The sequence below is a fragment of the Notamacropus eugenii genome, chromosome 1, assembly GCF_028372415.1.
Source record: "Notamacropus eugenii isolate mMacEug1 chromosome 1, mMacEug1.pri_v2, whole genome shotgun sequence".
NCBI classification, from domain to species: Eukaryota; Metazoa; Chordata; class Mammalia; order Diprotodontia; family Macropodidae; genus Notamacropus; species Notamacropus eugenii.
This window is the reverse complement of record NC_092872.1, coordinates 221,164,723-221,185,071: the sequence shown is the minus strand read 5'-3', so window position 1 is coordinate 221,185,071 and position 20,349 is coordinate 221,164,723. Positions and strand designations below refer to the sequence as shown.

General features: G+C 44.0%; 2 protein-coding genes across 10 annotated transcripts in view; both read left to right on the top strand.

Annotated features, from left to right (window-relative positions):
* Nucleotides 1–2,420, top strand: part of CPEB1 (cytoplasmic polyadenylation element binding protein 1) — a 74,892-nt gene extending 72,472 nt beyond the window's left edge. For all 9 annotated transcript variants that reach the window (XM_072627812.1, XM_072627801.1, XM_072627795.1 and 6 more), the window contains exon 12: nucleotides 962–2,420. In XM_072627812.1, coding sequence (XP_072483913.1) covers nucleotides 962–1,072 — 111 coding nt within the window. In that variant the 3' untranslated portion in view covers nucleotides 1,073–2,420. The remainder of the gene's footprint in view (nucleotides 1–961) is intronic.
* Nucleotides 2,421–5,303: 2,883 nt separating this feature from the next.
* On the top strand, nucleotides 5,304–12,459 carry RPS17 (ribosomal protein S17). The gene is made up of 5 exons (XM_072627844.1): nucleotides 5,304–5,607; nucleotides 5,897–6,048; nucleotides 10,169–10,274; nucleotides 12,074–12,139; nucleotides 12,334–12,459. Exons 1-5 carry the CDS (start codon nucleotides 5,605–5,607, stop codon nucleotides 12,412–12,414), a joined length of 408 nt encoding a protein of 135 aa, XP_072483945.1. The 5' UTR covers nucleotides 5,304–5,604; the 3' UTR covers nucleotides 12,415–12,459.
* Nucleotides 12,460–20,349: the final 7,890 nt, after the last annotated feature.

The window sequence follows — 20,349 nt, the reverse complement described above, 5'->3', positions numbered from 1 at the left end:
TATGGAGTCCTTGCAGAATGGAGTCGGGCAAGTCTTGCCATTCATGTTTTAGTTTTTTGCCAGGCTCTAGAATCCCTTGGTGCAGATCCAGCTCCATTTAGCAGGGAAGGAATATCCAGACACTGCTAAGATAGACTTCTAAATAAAATGGCTACTTATTGATAGACTGAAAAAGCACATTCCCTTTTTTAGGCCCAAAGGTGAAATGCTTAAAGCACCTTTGCTGTTAAGCATTAAGAAAGATTATAGGTGTCGTGACTGTCACATGCTCGTGTGCCAGGGGGATGCTTACTCTCCTTCATTACTGCTCTCAATTGTTGATGTCTGGCTTTTATGGTAGACTCTCAAGTTCAAAGTCTTACCATTATGGTAGTGTGCAGCTGTCACATATCCTGTGTTGACATGCAGGGCAACATAGTATAGGAGCTGTAAGGAGACCTTGATGATAGTGGGGAAGAAAGGCACTAGCTTACATAGAATTCTGTCAGCAGTTGGGTAGTGCAGTGCCTGAGATACAAGGGCTGCTATGTTTGTAAGAGGACTAAATGAGCTGATAAGGACAGTTGGACAGATTATTTGAGAGTTGAGGAAGGGGGGGGGTGGGTGGGAGGAGTTCACTTAGTGCTTCTTTACATATATTTGAATAGGGATCGTTGAAAATGCTGAAGAATTTTGTACATTGTCAGGCCATAAAGAAGCCTTGGGCAAAGAGTTTAAAAGGTTCTTTGTACAGAGTAAATGAATCCCCAGAGGTGATCTTTTTGGACAAGATTTTGGCTGTAATGTGTGGTTGGACCTGTTAAGCCTGCCATTATCCATGACTTATTTCTACTATTTTCTCCCCCTTCCCCACTTAGAATTGTTAAAAACTGATTTTTATCTCAGAAATTGGTTGCTCCTGGCTGATGGATCATGCTAAAGCTGATGTTCCCCTTCTTATTTTCATAACTTTGCCCCACAGGTCTGCTTCAAGTACTTTTGCCGAAGCTGCTGGCACTGGCGACATAGCACAGAAGGCCTTCGTCATCATCGCCCTCTGATGCGTAACCAGAAGAGTCGAGAGTCCAGCTAGAGGGGTGGTGGGTGTCCATCTGCCCCTGGTGAAGCTGGTTTAACCTGAGTGGTGAGAGCTGGAGTGTTGCTATCAGCCTTTGGCCCAGGCTGGGAGCACACTTCCAAAGGACATGGGGAAAATCTTACATTCACCTTTGCACTTGCTGATCTGTCTTTGTTTCTGCACTAATGCACAGTGAGTTTTGTCGGGTTTTGTTTTCAGGGGGTGTTACAAGGGGAAGGGCCCCCCAATCACCTCCCAAGTGACTCTGCAGTTTTCCCAGACTTTAGTTCCTCAGTTTGCTGATGACAAGCAAAAAAGGACCACGTGTTGAGAAGGTGTTTATGCAGATGCCTTCGTCTAGGTTTTTTATTTATTAAAAGCGCTTTTTTACATTCCTCGCAATACTGATGGTAATGACGCAGGTCTCAGTGGCTCCATGTTTGCAGTTGCCATACAGTGCCTTTCCATTTATTTAACCCCCACCTGAACGGCATAAACTGAGTGTTCAGCTGGTGTTTTTTACTGTAACAACAAGGAGACTTTGCTCTTCATTTAAACCAAAATCATATTTCATATTTTACGCTCGAGGGTTTTTACCGGTTCCTTTTTACACTCCTTAAAACAGTTTTTAAGTAGTTTGAAACGAGATTTTTTTCTTTCCTGGCAGCTTTTAACATTAATGCAAATTTGTGTCTGGGGACTGCGGCTTAGGGTTTCTCACAGTTGTGGAGAGAGGCGTTTGCAACCAGGAAAAAGAGATTTTCAAATTTAAAACTGGACCGGATAAACAATGGTGGAGCTGCTGTACATAGTTTTAAACCGTTTCTTGCACTTTCTTAAGTTGCACTTAAGTGGGGGGTTGATAGAGGTTTTTAATCACAAAGTCACAGGACTTAATTTTTTCTTTCTTGTAACTGAGCTAAAAAGGGCTGCTTTTCGACAGGGGCAGATGAAGGTTCACAGGAGCCCTTTCACTTAGAGGGGACAAGTACCTTTCCCTTTTTTCTTTTTTTTTCCGTTTAAAAAAAAAATGTATGAAGCAACAGGGCAGTTGGCTGATGCTGCTGGGATTTGAAAACTTGACTTTTTTTTTTTTATAAGAAGAAAATAGAACTTGCCCCTCTACGGGAAGCTGTGTGCCAAAGAACCAGTGTCATAACCTTCCCTCCTTTTCCTCCCCCTCCCGCTGAGCCGATGTTGCGTTGTTGCGTATCCCAGCTGCTCTGTGTGGGTTTTTGTGAATCTGTGTGTGAAGTCCCTACCTCATTGTAGTGTATGCAGGCAAGACTGCACTCTCCTGCAGATGTGTGGAGTAAGCTGTGGTGTAGTTTTTTTGGCACATAATAAACACGTTGCAGCAGTGTTGGTCTTGTCTCTGTCATTAATGTTGGTAATAGGGGGTGGGAGCACCTTGGTAGATTGGTGCCTGGGTGGTGAGAAAGTCAGGTTGGGATTTTGAGTCATTAGATCCTGGCACTTTGGTCTGCAGCCTGGTCTCACAAGGTAGATTTACGAGGCTTTGGGCTCTAATCTTGAGCTTTGCAGGTTTTGAAAAGGGAAGTGTTCAAGGCTCTCTGGACTTCTGCTGAAGGATGGCCATCTCTCATCAGTAACGTGAAGCATCTGAGTAACTTCTGGGAGTAGGACTAGGTGCTAACAAGAACTCCATTCCAAGTCCTACACATAGATAAACATTCTGGTTGCTTCTCGTGTGGTCTTTTCTTACTTTCAGACTGTGTCCATTCCTTTTCCACTTCCCCATTTTTTCTTCATTCCAGGACCCAAAGACTGCCATTACATGTCCATCACAGGGAGAATAATTTTAGGAAAGTGGTTAGAGGTATCGAAGTATCCAGGAGGTCCAAGTTACCTTGACTTCCATATAGAAAAATATTTCAAGGCAGAGGCTTTAATCCTTTTATTTCTACAGATCCTCTACTCACTTTTTTTCCAGCTAGGATAACCTCATGAAGTTAATATAGGAGCATTAATTCTTAAAGTCTATGGTATAATTGGAAAATAAGTGTCCTGGAATCAGGTCGTTGAATCTGGATGCCCATCTGTCCTAATGAAAGTCTAAAGTTAGGAGAAATAGGTCTGATGGTATAAGATTTTTATGAAAGTTTCAGGTCTTAAAGTCAGCTGCCATTCCCTAGTCACCCGGGTCCCTTCTCTAGTTGATATTGTTGAAAAACTATTTATTATTGTGTTGGAGCCAAGATATTTGTCCTTAGTAGGGTTGTGATGGTCTAGAGAACAGCCCCTGTGAATTCAGAAATAATACGGCCACATACGCAAATTAGGCTACAATGGTTAGGTATCCTCCTTTTCCACCAGTCATGTGGGGGAAGGAGGTTGGGTCAGGTGTCAGAATGGGCCACATGTGGTCTCAAGGCCGCAGGTTCCCCACTCCTGGTCTAGACCTTGGGTTGAAGTTCTGTCTCATCTGTGGTTCAACACCTAAAGTAGCTCACTCAGCATTTCCTATTGGGCGCACCTGAAGGAAATGTGGAGGAGCACTCCAGGACTCGTTGGAAGTGTTTCCTAGAAAGATCCAGCTCTTTGTGACTTGACCTTTCCAACTCTGGATTGTAGGGGAGGAAGGTGAGATGCCTTTCTTGGGGTAGACTGTTAGTATTATAATTCCTCCTCCTCTCCGGATATTTGTAGGCTGTTTTGCATAAAGGTAACTAAGACATTCTAGCTCAGATGCTTTTATTTCTTACTCCAACACTAAATGTCTTATTTTAGTCTGGTGGTTGAAGGAAAATGGGTGGGGCTTTAGGATGTTTTAGTTCAAAGGCCCTTTGGTGATTCCCAAAAGGAAGTTAGGACTGTCTTAGGAAAGTGAGTCTTAGATAAGCCATCAGGTGACCATCAACACCAAATACGGTAGGTTAAGTGGAACTAAACAAATAGTTTGGAGGTATGTATGCAGAGTAAAAAAATAGCCAAAGGGCAAGACGTAAGGTATGGTTTACACTCTTGGCATCACTTCGAGCTGGTCCATCTCAGGTATTGCTACTAAATACAGAACAATATGTTAAATGTGGGGGAGGGAGGATGAGATTTTAAGATCTTACCAAACATCGAACCTAAAAAACGAGAGCTGACACCTATTTGGTATTAGTTGTGTGTTTAAAAGATATAAAAGAAATACTGATATCTAAGGAGGAATAGAATTTATAAAGAGGGGAAAAGGAACTGCCTGTTCTTCCACTGTTCCCTCAGCATGAACTGTCCCCTTTTCCTTCTCCTTATTCCACAACCGTCTTTTGAATTTCTTCCCATCCTTTAAAACCCACCTCAAATGCCACATCTTTTAGGAAGCCCTTAGATCTTAGGTAACATTTTGCCTTTCCCTGGCAAATTCATGTTTTATACTATATATACCTATGAATGTTGTAACTTTACTGTTGTATAAACTTCATGAGGGCAGATACAAAACCTTACCAAAAATCTTGCTCCTTGCATATGTATATGACAGGTGCTCAATACATGTTTGACCTGACTTTTGGGCTCTTGGGTAAGTCACTGGACATCTGAGACTCCGTAGGGCCTTTACACTTACTCTACTGCCTTGGGGCCACAGATTCCCGGGTTCAATCCTCATTTCCTTGGCCCTACTTGGCCTCTGTCCAGACAATTCTAGGTAAGCATGGTGGATGAATTTCAGGCAGAATTCCTACCTGGCAGCAAAGTTAGGGATGTGGCCTTTCCTGAGGACTGCTCCCTGCAGGGGCCCAAAGTCCCTGAACGGCCAGCTGAGAGCTGGAAAGTCCGGGAGGCTCGGCACACGGCCCGGAGAGGGCATGTGGAAGAACCTGACTTCCATCGAACTACGGCGTACTGCAGAACAAACCTGCGTCACCTGGGGAACAGCCTCACCCAGCCTGCGCCTGGCTGCGAGTCCCACGGGTCTGACGCCGAGGAGAGGCCGCAGGGGTCGGGGCCCACGGGCCAAAGCGGAGGCAGGGGCTGCAAACACTGGTTTCCTCTTCACAATCCCTGGGGTAGAAACGAGGACTAACGCAGGGGAGATCAACCCACCTAGACGTGCCCCAGGCCTCGGGGGCCCCGCCCCCGCTTGGCCCCGGGGGCTCTTACTCCGAGGCACCGCCACGCGGGGATGGGAGGCGCGGGCAGTAAGGGCCCCTCGCGGCGGGGCCCACCACGGGCTGACGGGATGACCTCCGCCCGGCCCTGGGAAGTCGTGGAGCATTTATCGAGCCCCTGCTCCCTAGCAGGGGTCAGACCAGAGGCCGCTCCGAGGCGGCGGCGTGCGCACCCGCGTGCAAACCGCGACCCCGTGGCCACACCTCCACTCTCCCGGATCTCCGCCCCGACGCTGGAGACCCGCCCGCCCCGGGGACTCGGGCCTGGAAACCGCAGCTCCGCTTGCAGGACGCTGCATGTGCCCTCCCGCCCGCCGGAGGCCGCTGTGGCGCCCAGCTCGAGCCTCCGGGCCAGGCGGAAGTAGCGCAGCTGCCGCCGCTTTATAGACCTTTTCCCGGCAGCCTCTGCTCCCTTCACTCTCCGGAGCCAACATGGTAGGTGCTGCTCGGCGCTGAATCCGTTCGCGATCCGTCGCCATCCGCGCCTTCCCTGGGCTCCGCGCGAACAGCCTCGAGCCCGGGAGCCTCCGCTGCTTTGGAGCCGCGTGCCTGGGAGGCTGCCGTCTGCGGGGCTCGCCGCTGGGGCTCGAGAGGGGCCGGGGCTGCGGACGCGGCAGGCCGCTCCAACCCGGGGCCTGGCGGGCGGGGCCGGGCGTGGGGCTGGGGTGGGGGGCGCCCCCCTGCGGGCCGGGCTGGGCCGGCGCCTTACTGTCGTCCGCCGTAGGGTCGCGTTCGCACCAAGACCGTGAAGAAGGCGGCGCGAGTCATCATCGAAAAGTACTACACGCGCCTGGGCAATGACTTCCACACCAACAAGCGCGTGTGCGAGGAGATCGCCATCATCCCCAGCAAGAAGCTCCGCAACAAGATCGCGGGGTGAGCCTCGGGGCGGGGGAGCCTCAGGGACTGAGGTCGGGGCGGGGGGGAGTAGCAGGGCCAGAACTGGGGCCCGGGCCAGCCGTTAGCGAGGAGTTAGTGCAGGGGGCACAAGGGGCGGCAGCGGGACCCCCGCTGTGGGCGGGGGTGGGCTGTGCCTTCTGACGGGGAGACCAACACTGGCAGCGTCCGCCCTGAACGGAAGGTGCTGTGGGGGGCCAGGACCGAGAGCAGGCCCGTGGGGGAGCCCAGGGCGGCTGGGTGAGCGGGTGTCTGCTTCAAACGCCGACCCGGTTCGGTCCTGTAGGTAATAGGCAGTCACTGAGGTTTACTGAGTAAGAGGGCAACACTCCTGGCTGATGTGACCCACTTGGGCTCAACGGAGGGTGCTTATCCAACCCAGAGCGCACAGGAGCGTGAAGGCATTTGGGGCACACAGTGAAAAAGGCTCTAAAAGAGGGGTGTCTTGAAGGATAAGCCTTCGGAACGGGCACTCTCGGCGGGGTGGCATTCCAGGCATTAGCAGACAGGGTCTCTTGGAATGTGGGTGTAGGAGCAGAATGTCGGTGTCCTTGGTGGCTTGTGGGTGAAAATCTGAAGCCCCTTCAGCAACTCTGTGGACCTCCAGGACCAACTCTCAGATCCTGTGTTTGGCGGTGGAAGCTCTCTTTCCCTCTTCTCATACTCTGATTCCAGCCCTGCCTGAAACTCCTCATCGCTTCCTCCTGACCTCCTTCAGGTCTCAGCTAGAGTCCTACCCTCTGCCACAGCCTGTCCCAGTCTTGTTACTCTCAGTGCCTTCCCTCTGAGGTGACCTCCCATGCACCCTGGGTCCGCCTTAGAGTATATGTTCCTAGTGTTTGTGTAATGTCTTCTTCTTTAGACTGAGATCTTTGAGAGCCGGTACTCTGCCTTTCTTTGCCTTCCTGTCATGGAGGGAGTGATTCCTAAATAAATATCTTCATAGGCTTCTATTTGGATCTGTAAGTGACTGTAGACCGGGCTAAGAAAATGGGGGCAAGGATCTGAAGAAACCTTTCCATGGTTACTTGACAAGAGACTGGAAGGTTTGAGGTAAATAGTGAGAACCTGCTGTGAGTTAGGAAGGTTACTCTGTCAGGGAGTGGTGTGAAGGCAGCTGATCTAGTGGTATAAATTGATTTCCCAAGAGGTTAATATTTTTGACCACTCATGGCATATTCTGTTGTTGGGTAGAAACTATAGATTTCTTAGTGGTCTAGGTTAGTCTGGGTTGTCTGGCTTTTGAAGTTTTTTAGATTTCCAGTGGGTTTTTCTAGAAAGAATCTTAGCTAATCCATTAATCAGTAGTGCTGAGCATTGAGAATACAAAAAAAAGTCAGAAAAAGGAAAGCTCCTGAGGAGCTCAGTCTGATGAGGAGAAAACATGCAAATAACAATGTGCAAACAGGTTATAGACAAAACAAATTGGGGTAATCTCAGAGGAGAGGCATTAAAAGTAAAGACTGGGAAGGGCTTCTTGCGGAATGTGGAACTTCAGAGACTTGAAAGAAGCTAGTAGGTGGAGATCAGGAGGAGAGGTCTGGGCGGGAGGGATAGCCAGTGACCGTGCATGGAATTTCATGTTTGGAGAACTGCAACATTGATGCTGGATCATAGAGGAGGGGGCGAACATAGGAAATAAGCCAGGCAATGGACGGGGGGAGCAGTGGAACGTATGGATCCTGGAAAGGTAAGAAGTAGGATTCTGTGTTTGATTTTGTAGTTAATAAGGAGATACTGAAGTTTATTAAATAGGTTGACAATGATCAGGTCTTCACTTTGGGGGGGAGCAGTTTGATACCTGAGTAAGAGCATGAATTGGAGTAAGAAGAGACTTGAGACAGAAACAGACTGGCAGGCTGTTAGTACCATGGACCAGGCATAAGATGATGGACACCAGCATGTATTAGGGAGGTTCAGCAGGGATAAGGGGAAGGAAGGGAGACATACAGGAGAAATGTTATGGCAGGTAGAAACAATACTTAATGACTGACTGGATATGGGATTGCTGGAGAGTGAGGGGGTGGGAGATGTGTCATACAAAGAATCCCATGGACGCTAGGGTCACTGAATTGCAGAGTATGTGAAAGCAGGTGTAAGAAGACTGGAAAGATAGGAATGTGACTAAAAGCCAACCATAAGATTTTGTAGTTGATTCTGGAGATAGTAGGATGCCACTGGAATTTCACTGAATAAGGTGATGATGATTAAACCAGCTGAACTGAAGATGGTCTGAAGTGGGGAGAAACTTGGCAAGGATGCCAACCAAAGGGCTATTGCAATAGCCCAAGCATGAAGTGATAAGTGTCTGCACCAGGATAGAGAGAGCCCTAAAAGAGAAAAGAGGGACTTGTGTCTACAGGGTTTCCAGTTTGAGATATCTAATAGGAAGTTGGAGATTTCAGTCTGGGGGTTAGGAGACAGAGGTTAGGGGGTGGACAAGTAGGATGATGATTGGAACCATGAGGGCTTATGAGATCATCAAATAAAATAGGATAAAGGGCCCAGAACAGAGCCTTGGAGCATCCCCATAGTTAGTGGTGGGTTGAAGATCTAGCAGAGGGGAGAGTGAAGGAGGTCAGATAGGTATGAGAACCAAGAAGAAACGTGTCACAGAAATCTAAAGAGAAGAGGGTGATTGACAGTGTCAGAGACTGCAGAGAAGGACATTGGATTTGACAGTTACATGAATCGTTGGTAATTTTGGAGACAGCAGTTTCAGTTGAATGGTGAGCCGGGAGCCAAGCTGCAGAATTAAGAGAGAAAGAGGGAAGGAATTGGTGGCACCCGTTGCAGATACCTTCTCAAGGAAGTTAGCTGCAAGGAGGAGAGAGATGGCAAATCAGGTGAAGGTTTTTTGAGGATGGCAGTTTGTAGGCAGTAGGAAAGTCCTTTTCCTCATTCAGTAGAAATGCATTTTTATGGCTCTTTCTAATTTCCAGTGATATTTTTTAAACTAGATTCTTATTATCCCCATTTTATAGATTTTAAAATTGGGGCTGGTTATATGAGTTATGCCAGAATATAGGTTTGGAGATCTCATTGATTTCTGTATTGAATTTTACTTTCTCTCTAACCAAAAGTAAGAGAGAATTAAAATAGCTATATGTATAAATTCAGTGCCAAGTGAAAAGGTGAACTAGGCAAAACTAACTTAAAATATATTTAAAGTTATCCCACTGTGGTGTCTGAAACACTGTCCCACCCCAGTTTCAAAGGTGAAGGTTTATCCAGAAACCGATTAGACGATTTGGGAGTAAATCCTTGCTGGCACGGTCTTGGATCATTTTAAGATTTAGTCCTATAGCTTCTTTCCAGGGATTAGAATATTCACATAGTTTATGTTGCTCTACTGGCTTTTGAGATAGCGGACATGTAAATGTTTTTGCATTAAAGAACATCTTATGTCCTTTAAAGTAAAAGTTAACTTCTTTTGAGGAACTTGGGAAGAAATACTGTGAGCAGAGCAGTATCCTCTGTTAATTTCCAAATCATTAAGTGTTTAGTGAGAGATGATTGCAGAAGTGAGGGTGACCTACTGAGATTTGTTTGAGGGCTGACAGGATTGGTATTGCCCACTGAGCCAGCCTGTTCATTATGACTGCATGGTAGCAGGTGTCCAACTACTTGTTTTAACTCAGTCCTTTACTCTGCCATCAGCAAAATGTACATCTGCTTCTGTTCCTTGCCAGAGTTCACCTGTAGTAGAATCCCTAGGGAGCTGTAATCCAATGCTAGGGAGCACCTCAGGACTGGCAGCTTGGTTTAGTGAACTGTTGTTGGTATTTGTTTCAGTGATTGGGATCAGCCATGGGCCTTTCCTGGGACTATTGAACCAAGCCAGTGCCTTTTTTCTAGCTAGTTTGGAATGTGTCTGACACAAATTCATACATAAGTAGTTAGTTTAGAGCTAATAGCTCTAAAGCAAAATGGAATGAAGTTTTTGCGCTGTTAAGTTTTCCACCACCACTTTAAATTCCCTAGTGTGGTAATGTGCCTCCAGCTTTGCTCATTTCTGTTCAGATATGCCACACCTGAGGACACACAGATTGGGTCTGTGAGTGCTTTTCTCATGTACTTCGGTGCTATTTTTTTCTAGATATGTTACTCATCTGATGAAGCGGATCCAGAGAGGCCCTGTGAGAGGCATCTCCATCAAACTGCAGGAAGAAGAAAGAGAAAGGAGGGATAACTATGTCCCTGAGGTAAGCTTCCTGGTCACCCCTTGATCTCTGGTTCTTTTCTTCCTGATGGGCACTAGGTATGGGTTCTGGAGCATTGAGAATAAGCCTTTTTAAATAGGTTCTGAAATTAAAGGAGCAGAAACTCATTTTGTGACTTTCTAAAGAGATTTTCTCTGGCTGTCTGACCTTTTCAGGTCTTAGTGCTGCTTATAAGAAAGACCTCAGCAGTGAGTGTGCTTGGCTCTTTGCTGTCTTTGCTTGTCTAGTTTTTCCTTCCTAGATTTCTCTGCTGCAAATATGAGAAATTTCTTAACCTACTTAAAATCACACTGTTAAGTTCTAGAAAAGGACCTGAGCACTGACTTTCCAACTGGTCAAGGAATTATTTTCTTCAGCAGATGCTTAGTCAGCCTTTGCTTGGGGCTTTTGAATCCAACAAACACAATCCTCAAGGTCTTTGAGACGCCATGCTAAGGGTAACAAAGATGAAAAGGACGTCTTCAGCTTTTTGGAAACTTGTGCCCAATTGTCTGGATTTCTTGTGTTTTGGGGCAGCCTAGACCTTACTTACAGAGTATTAGAGATGGAAAGGCCTTAAATCTCTCAGCCTTCTAGGTCATCTCCATCAACCACCTGTTAGTAATTGCATTGGATCAAAAACTTCTGTCCACTGATCTTGATTTTACCCTCCGGAACAAAAACACATTTTCTGCCTGTTGCTTATGGGATCTGAACACAGGCCATTCTCTCTTTTCCTGACTCTTGTTCTTTGGGCCACTAAGGATGTCCTCTTTTTTCTCTTCCACTGCCTCTTGGATTCTTGGTGAGGACCCAATCTTGATTCTGGGCTCATTGAATCAGATGATAGATGGTAGGGGAGAATCACTAAGTCATTTGGGCCACTTTCCTCCTCTGTGAAAGGTGCCACCTAACCATTGCACAGGATTGTGAGGAGGGTACTCTGTAGGCTGTGTGGTGTCTGCTTGTTTTGATTCTGGGCCAGTAAGGAAAGACATAAATGATTTCATTTCATAGAAAACAGCTCGGGGAGGTTACATGACTCGCTAATTGTCACATACTTAATGAAGGGCTAGACTTTCTTGATTCCCTGTGCCATGGTGCTGTGACCAGTCACAGGTGAGATCCTGTTGTGCCTGGAATGGTGTGTTTGGGCAGTTAGGAGTTCACAAAGAAGCATTTAGGGTCCTGATGTTTCTTTCCTTTTCCCTTCTCTTGAAGTCACATTTTTCTCTGTGTAGTGACTGTGCAGCCTGATTATACATTGTACAAAAGGAAAAGAGTATTTTTTCCTTGTTTTATGGAAGGACATAGACAAGAGTCATGTAGGATGAGAAAGCAAGTGTTTGCCCTTCTGAGTGACCCCGTATTTTTGAGATTTTTGGAATTAGGGAAAACATGATTTGGGATAGACAAACCTGCAATGTAGACTCAATAGGCACAGGTATGTGGCATATTGCAGAGGGGCAAACCTGTACTATCTGGTGGCAACATCTCTCCTGATGCAGATAAGTGACTATCTGCCACTAATGTCATTTGAGAGCTGCCAGGACTTAAGTGCTCAGTGACTTGCCCAGGTTCATACAATCAGTATGTGAAAAAAGAGGAATTGAACCCAAGCATTATTATTCCATGGGTAACTCTGCATGGCACATATGATGGAGATATTTAATTGATGGTTGGTGAGTTGGAGGGACATTTTTACACGGATGTGGAGAAAAAGGGAAGTGTGTGGGAAATGCATTAGAATATCTGGTTGTATCTCCTTGTTGTTAGTGAGTGAACACGTTCTTCTTTCTTAGGTCTCTGCTTTGGATCAGGAAATCATTGAAGTGGATCCTGATACCAAGGAAATGTTGAAACTCCTGGTGAGTATAACCTTGAACTTCTGGTCTGGTAATAGCAGAGGCTAGAACCAGTAACCAAATAGAGGGCCAGGATTAAAGCTTTTATGGGATTTCTGCAGGGGCTAGTGGATGAGAGCCTCCTGAGATTTCTCTAGGTATGTTTTAAGGAATCAAAATTGCATCACATTTAGAAATCTTTTTTCTCATCATTCCAGGACTTTGGCAGTTTGTCCAACCTGCAAGTTACCCAGCCCACAGTTGGGATGAATTTCAAAACACCAAGAGGAGCTGTTTAATGTTTACTTTTTCCTTCTTTCCAATAAACATGGGAATGCCCCAGAGTGTTGTCTTGTTTTTAAATGCTGCATCATGCACTAGCTAGGCTACATGTGGAGAGAGTTTGAATTAGTCATCTAAGTTGTGCAGTTGTGACCTTCCCTAGAATCTCTTATTTGATACGTAGGGTTCTAGACTGGTGTTATGTAGAGGGTAAGGTCTCCTGCTAGCCCAGTGGTGTCAGACTCAAATAGAACTGGATCTCTGTTGACCACATATTAGCATGTTTTATTATATCTTTATTTTATTAAACATTTCTCAATTAGATTTTAATGTGGTTTGGTCCTGATAGTGTTAGGTGACTGCATTCAGCCCAAGAACAATGAAGTTTGACACCTCTACTCTAGCCTCATACTCCCTGTCTTTTTTTCTTTCTCTGTATACCCTCTGGTCACTTCTAGGCAAAAGACCCTGCCAGATACCTAAAAATACTCTGTTCCCAAGACATTCAGGTTTTGGACCGTAATTCACTCTTCCTTCCTCATGAGTATTGCACAGTCCTTGCCCTCAAGGAGTCTGTAGTCTTTAGAGAAGGAATGAAGACTACACATAGTAAATACAATCTATCTAATGGGGAAGTCAGGAAAGATTGGATAGGGAGATGGAATGAGCCAAGACTGTAGTATTTTAAAAGACCAAAGTGAAGGGAGTGCAATCCAGGAAAGCTTTAATTGGAGTTGTGTGAAGGAAATAATGTGTAGAAAGCTTGGAAGATAGAGGCTAGAGGACCTTGAGCAGGAGGGAATTGTGCTTTAGATTAAATGTTTATCTAAAATTAGGCTCACCTATCAGTCTGAGCAACAGTCACAAAAGGAAAATTAAAATTGTTTAAGGGAGAGCAGAAAATTCACTCACCAATCTCTTGACAGAGGTGAGAATTGGTATAGCCATACTAAATTGGCTACTCGTTGAACCTGCTATATCACTAGGTTTACTACCCCCATAGAGAGAAAAACCAGGAAAAGGACACTTAAGCACAAAAATATATCTCTTCTTGTAATGACAATTGGGAGCTAAAGGAGTGCCCATCAACTGGGGAATGTCTGAAAGTATTGGATCTTCCAAATAATGATCCTTTGAGAAGTTTTAAAAAGGGTGATTTCCAGTAAACCAGGTAAGCCTTGTGTGAACTGGATAGTGAAATGTGCATAATTTGTACTGTAAGGACAATGTTAAGACAATTCTGGTTGATACAGCGACCGTTTAAAATGTGTAAAAGATAAAAGGAATATGGATAGGAAACAGTTTTTAGTAGTATGGTGTCAACTTTGACCATTGTATTTCACTCATTTTGTGGGCTCTAAGTGTTGATTTTAATTACGAAGACGTTTGTAGTCTTTTCAGAGAAGTTTTGCTTTTCTGAGGACTTGGGAGATCTCAGCATATTTTTAAGTTACATATTGAAGGACCAATAGATAGGATGAGAAGGAAGCAGAAGGAGTTGGGGAAGAATCAGTGGAACCAGGCAGCAGCTGTCTTGTAGAGTTGTTTGTGGATCAGTCAGATGTGATAATTTGGGGAAAGTGCTTAGCGCAAAGCCTGACACTTGGTGCTATGAAAATGCTCATTTCTTTCTCCATTTCTTCCTTTAAGTAAAGGGGTTTTGAAATTCCAGGGAGAGGATATTGATGAGATTTGAGTGAGTGCTATGGTTGACTCAGTCTTGAGCTAATGAGATGTCCTGATGATGAAGGTCATGGTTGCATGACCCAGAAGGTAAGGGTGGCTGGTGAAAAGTGAGGAGGACTATTCTGACTTCCCTCCCTACATGGAGATTTGGGGAGCAGGTGGTCCTGCCCTTTAGCAGACATGGATTAAGTACCTACTGTGTGTTGAGTGCTAGAAATAAAGAAAACAGAAAAATTCCTGTGTTCAAAGAAGCTCCTGGGTGTTGATCTGATGTGTATTCGGACAAGTGTGTCTGTATACAGAACTCTAAAGCTGCCCAAGACTGCATTGGCTCTTGGACGCAGTATCCCATCAGTGACTCGTTGGACTTGCTCTTTAAAACCTTCAGGGCTTTTTTCAAAAGAATGTTTCCAGTCATGTCCGACTCTCCTGACCCCATTCGGGGTTTTCTTGGTAAAGACTGGAATAATTGGCCATTTCCTTCTCTAGCTTTGTTTTACAGATGAGGAAACTGAGGCAAATAGTTATATGACTTGCCCAGGATCACACAGCTAGTGTTTCTAGTTCTCATATTATGAAGTTTATTTTTAAAATCCATTTATTTCTATTTTCAATGTCATTAAATTCAGCTCATGTTTCTAACCTGTCAGGATCTTTTTTCATCGTCATTCGGTGTGTTATCCTTTATTATTCTGCAAATATGACAAGCATTCCATGTAGATCTTAATCTGTTAAATGATAAAAGCATTCCATATAGGGCCAGAGAGAGCCCTGGGGCACTCCCCTAGAGGCATCCCTACAAATTGATATTGAGATGCTCTTTGGGTCCAGTCATTAAACTAGCTCTGAATCTACCTGGATGTCTAATCATCTAATCTATATCTCTTCACCATCTTCACAATGATAGGATGAGAAGGATGAGAGACTTTCTTCATGGCTTTGATAAACGTAGGTGAACTACCACTACAGCATTTCCTTGATCTATCTGTCTAATACTCCTACCAAAGAAGGAAATGTGGTTTACAGTGTAGTGTGGTGGTGTCTGCTTGGATTTGGCTTTCATCCCCAATTCCATCTTCTTATCAGTGTGACCCAGGGCAAGGCACTTTAATACCTTAGTCTGTTAACCTGTTAAATGGGGTAGGAGTTAGGGCAGGGGTTGACTGATCTCATCAGATCCTTCCAGCTCCAGATATATATGCCAATATTTATTCCTGCTGAATCCATGTTGGCTCTTTGTGATCACCACTTGCATTTCTATGTGTTCATTTAGTGTCCTTTTAATAACACATTTTAGAATTTTGCCAGTTATCAAAAACTTACTGGTCTACAGATGTCACAGTCTACGCATACTCCATTTTTTAAAGGTGAGGACATTCTCTAATCCCAGGTCACTTCTCCCATATTCCTAGATCTTTTACATGATTGTTGACAGTGATTCAAAACTCTTCATCTGCTGTTTCTTTCCTGTGACTTGGAGAGACATAGTTCATCTGGGTGTGATGACCTGAACTCATCAGGGGCACCTAGGTGTTTTCTTCTTATTCATCTTGAGTTTCTGTTCCCTAAATGACAGGTAAGTGGCCCAGAGAGGGAGAGTGATGGTCAGTCTAAAGTCACACATTGAGTTATTGGTAGAACCAATACTAGAACCTAGGTTTCTTGGTTCTTGGTCCAGGGTTCTTTCTGTTAGATTGGGCAATCTCTCCCTGATTTAAAAAAAAAAAAATCAGTCTTCACATTGAGTTTGAGGCAGTAGTGGGACGTATCTGGGTAGAAATGGTAGTGATTTAGCAATTACTGGAGAAAGAACAGGACTGGCAATCACAAATTAGAAAGTCAGAGCAAGAGTTGAAGCCAGCAGAAGGGGGAAGCTGACTACAGAGAAAAGCAGAAGATCAAGACCTGAGGCTTGAGGAATGTTCACATATAGGGAGAGGCAGCAGCAAAGAGGACAGAGAAGGCCCAGAGTTAAGGAGACTCTTCAAACAGGAGTCAGTACCTCGAGGACTTAGAAAAAGCTACTGACAGAAGGTTTCTTCAGAAATTCTTCCTTAGATACTAGCTATGTGACCTTGGACAAGTCATTTAAGCTGTTTGCCTCAGTTTCCTCACTTGTAAAATGGAGATAACATCACCTACCTTGCAGGGTTATTGTGAGGATCCATTGTGATAGTATTTGTAAAACACTTGGCACGTAGTAGGTGGCATAAATATTATCTTCCTTCCCATTTGAATGTTCTGTTTTTCCAGTGGTCTCTTGAGTAAGGTACATTTACTTGCTGTATGTATTAGGATTGATTTCTGTATCACTACCATATTTCACTGCATAATAATTGCAGATTTTATGTGAATTTTTTTTTTTTGCAAAAAAGTGGGGTGTGATCATTATGAGAAGCTATTTTTTAAAAAATTGTGCCAGTACTACTTAAAAATCATTTATTACTAAACTGTCTTTGGTGAAGATTAAGATGCATAGAATACTTGTGAATATACATTAAAATGGGGAAATGACAGTCTTAAACATATGACTTCTCATGGCAGCTTTGCTGCTCCCCTTGTACCTTCAGTACTGAAGCGCTCTAAACAAACCATGCACGTCAGCTTTCGGAAATAGGCTGACTGTGTTTGCTGAGAATTCTAGGCTTGAGTTTGCCATGTGCCATTCCTGCATACACTGCTGCTGTTTACCTTTTAAGGGGCATGGTGAGCAGAGCTTCATTGCGCGATGATTATGTGATGAAAGATTACAAGCCAAGCTTTTGGGCACCCCTTCTCCCCTGTGCAGTGGTTATGAGGTGAAATAATGGGATTTGGTTTTCTCTCTGGCCTGTTGTAGTCTAACATCTGCTGCTAGTTGTGGTTTCAGGAACGGTCTGTGATGAACTTGCTCTGTTCCTTGGACCTTCTGCTTCTTTTTCTGGGCACCCCTTTACTTCATCCTAGGGGGTTTGATACCTCTTTGCTTGTGACCTCGGGGGTTGGATACTGAGATCAAATAAGGAAAGAGAAATAAACATTGATATAGCACCTACTATGTGCCAGACACTGTGCCAAACTTAACAAATATTAACTCAGTTAATCCTCACAACAGCCTTTAAGTGTTAATATCCCTATTTTACAGTTGAGGAAACTGAGGCAGAGGTTAAGTGATTTGTTTGGGGTCACAGATAGGAAGTGACTGAGGCTGGATTTGAACCCAGGTCTTCTGACTCAAGGCTCAGTGGTCTATCTACTGTAACACCTAGCCTGAGCAGGGTTCCTCTCTTTTCTACCTGAATAGCTCTGGTCGAAGGACTGCCAAGGCCTCCTGAGTTGAGTGATCTGTCCTGATACGTAAGACTCAGGAAAGCTAGACTGTTGTGGACCTCTTTGCCCTTGTTTCCTCTCTGATGAACTAAAAGGACCATTCCAGCTCTAAATGTACGATTCTGTAACTCCTGCCATAACTTGAACACAAAATCACAAAATCTGAGAGTTTGAAGGCACGTCAGCTCTCATCTAGTTCGATCCATACACCAAAGCAATCTCATTATCTAACATGTAATTGGATTTATAATTGGGGAGGGTGGGGTTGCTGCTATTATAGGGCTAGTTTGTGAGAAAAAGCTACTGAGATTTTAATGACCTGCAAGCTTAATACAAGTAAACAGTGTGAAATGGTTACCCAAACAGGTAATACTATTTTGTAGTCTAAGCTTAATTAATGGAAGAACAGAATGAAGATTCCAGTCCTTTCACTCTGGGCACTGGTTAGATTGCAGATACAATACTGTATCCTGATCTGGGCAACACATCTGAAGAGAGACATGTACGGATTGGAGGGTGATCAGGATGGCAAAGTGTCTTAGAACATATATGTTTTAACCAGAAATAGAGACTATTGATGTGGAAACCCTCTGCCACCTCTTGGAGACTTGCAGAGTCCCTGTAGGCTTCATGGCTCCTCCATGGTCACACAGCAGGGTCTCCTGACTCTGAAGTCAGTCCTTCACTCAGCTGCCTTTCATGATATGATAACAGTCTTCAGTGATTTGAAGGGCTTTTTTATTAAAGAAGGTTTAGACTTATTCTGGGTAGCTCCGGAGAGTAATACTAAAAGCAACCATTTGAAAATACAGGGAGACAGATTTGGGCTCAATGTAAGGAGAATTTTCTGGGAAGCTAAGCTATCCATTATTTCTTGTTCAGTCCTTTTCAGTCATGTCCAACTCTTTGTAACCCCATTTGGGATTTTCTTGGCAAAGATACTGGAGTGGTTTACCATTTCCTTCTCAAGCTCATTTTACAGAGTGGGAAACTGAAGCAGACAGGATTAAGTGACTTGTCCAAGGTCATACTGCTAGTGTCTGAGGCTGGATTTGAACTCAGGAAGATGAGTCTTTCTGACTCCAGGTCTAATTGCTCTATGCACTGTGGTGCCACCTACATGCCCCATCCAATATTTAGCTCAGTGCAGAAGTTTGAATTGATTTGCCCAGCAATAAAATAGGTTGTCTCATGAAACAGTAAGTTTCTCATTACACAGTATTCAGGCAAGGACTGAATTACTGACCACCTGCCAAAGAGACTGAAGAGGGAATTCCTGAATGGAGAGTAAGGTCTGACAAGATGCTCTTTAAGGCACTTTCCTGCTTTAAAATTCCATGATCCTAAATTCAACTTTTCCAAGCTTTTCTTTCATTTTTCAATGCTCCTCAAAGGTCACATGGTCCTGTATACATTTCAGAATCAAAGTATTCCTAAATCAAAGATCTGTTTACACACTTTAATGGCAGTGTTTGTTTAAAGAACTAATTGAATACTATCCACCATGGCAACCCTTTGGTCCATTTGCCCCTGAGTCTTCTAGGACAGAGGAATAGTGGACAAACTGGTACTGAAGTACAGTGAATGAGGGGCTTCTAGCTTCTAGAAAAGATATTATTTATCTATGATATCACAAATAATAAAAAAGCATAATTATAATATCACATTATAATATGCTAGCTCTAAAAATTTAATGAAGTGGTAATAATGCTAATTTTTTGCTCATCCTACATTCATTAAACACTTCTCGAGAGTGGTCTGCCATTTGTACATTTTTCATTTACTGTGAAGACACAAGAACAGAAATGTAAACATTTCTCCCTAACCCTTCTGGGGTGGGGAGTGGAAAGGAGGACAGTTGTTTCTAAACCACCTTCATTCGTGGGGATAGTGGGTTCAGACTTTAACACAATCCCACTAACTTCACATCCAAACATAACATAGCTGCAGGATGATTCTGTGTCTCAACTATCAATTGAATGAATCCTGAACATCATTCCTCCCAAATGCTGAACTTGAATGGGTGAAACTCTTGCTCTGCTGACCTTTCAAGAAAAACTGATCATAGCCATCATCAATCTCCTTTACCTAAAAATAGGGGGAAATAGACACAATAGAGACAGTAAGTGCCACGCACTCTTGGTTTTGTGCTGGTTATCAGTGAGAAAGGGCCCAAGACCCCTCCATCAACCAGTAACCCTCAGAACCTATAAAGGTCAGTATTTGGTACCCAGAGTTCTCAGAGAGATAGAGTGTCTGACAGTACATGTCAGAGAGTAAGGTGTAAGAAGATCGGAAAGATAAGAGGGGATTAGGTTATGAAGAGAAGGACTTTGAACACCATATAGAAGTTGTAAAGGATTTATATAAATAAAAGATAGTCTTTTTAGAAAGGAGCTAGGAAGAGGGAGGAATACACTGGGAAATTCAGGTGACCTAAAACCAAAAGGTAATAAAAATTATTTTAAAAAGGAACACAAATGACTTCATTACAACTGGGACAGATCTAATTCTTTCTTACCATTTGTTAGAAGATCCCTGAAATTTTGTTGCTCACAGATATACTGAATAAAGATCTCTCCTTCATCCCTTTCCTTTAATGGGTGGCAGTGATGGGAACACTATCTGTGGCTTTATGGCATTCAGTGTCTTCTCATGAGACTTTGTAATTCTTAGCAGTATTTTCTAGGTTGCTTCTGGCCATTTGTGTGAATGAGAACTGAGTAGTAGTCATTTATTTGGACCAGTCCCTGTTATGTGTACCAATCTCAGGAAGACAACACACCTATTATTATAAGGTTGAAAACCCTTTAACAGGAAATCACAAAAGCCACACTTTCTTTGGTCTCTTCTGACCCTTACTAGACCATCTCTCACCTGATAACACCTACAGGTCTATTTACATCCTATTCTACATACATCTTATTCTTTGGAGAATGAGCCCCTACTTTCTACTC

Bases quoted from the DNA above. Each gene is read 5' to 3' on its own strand.
- RPS17 (XM_072627844.1), top strand. The intron at 10,275-12,073 runs GTAAGCTTCCTG...CTTCTTTCTTAG, and splicing joins GGGATAACTATGTCCCTGAG to GTCTCTGCTTTGGATCAGGA. The intron at 12,140-12,333 runs GTGAGTATAACC...TCATCATTCCAG, and splicing joins AGGAAATGTTGAAACTCCTG to GACTTTGGCAGTTTGTCCAA.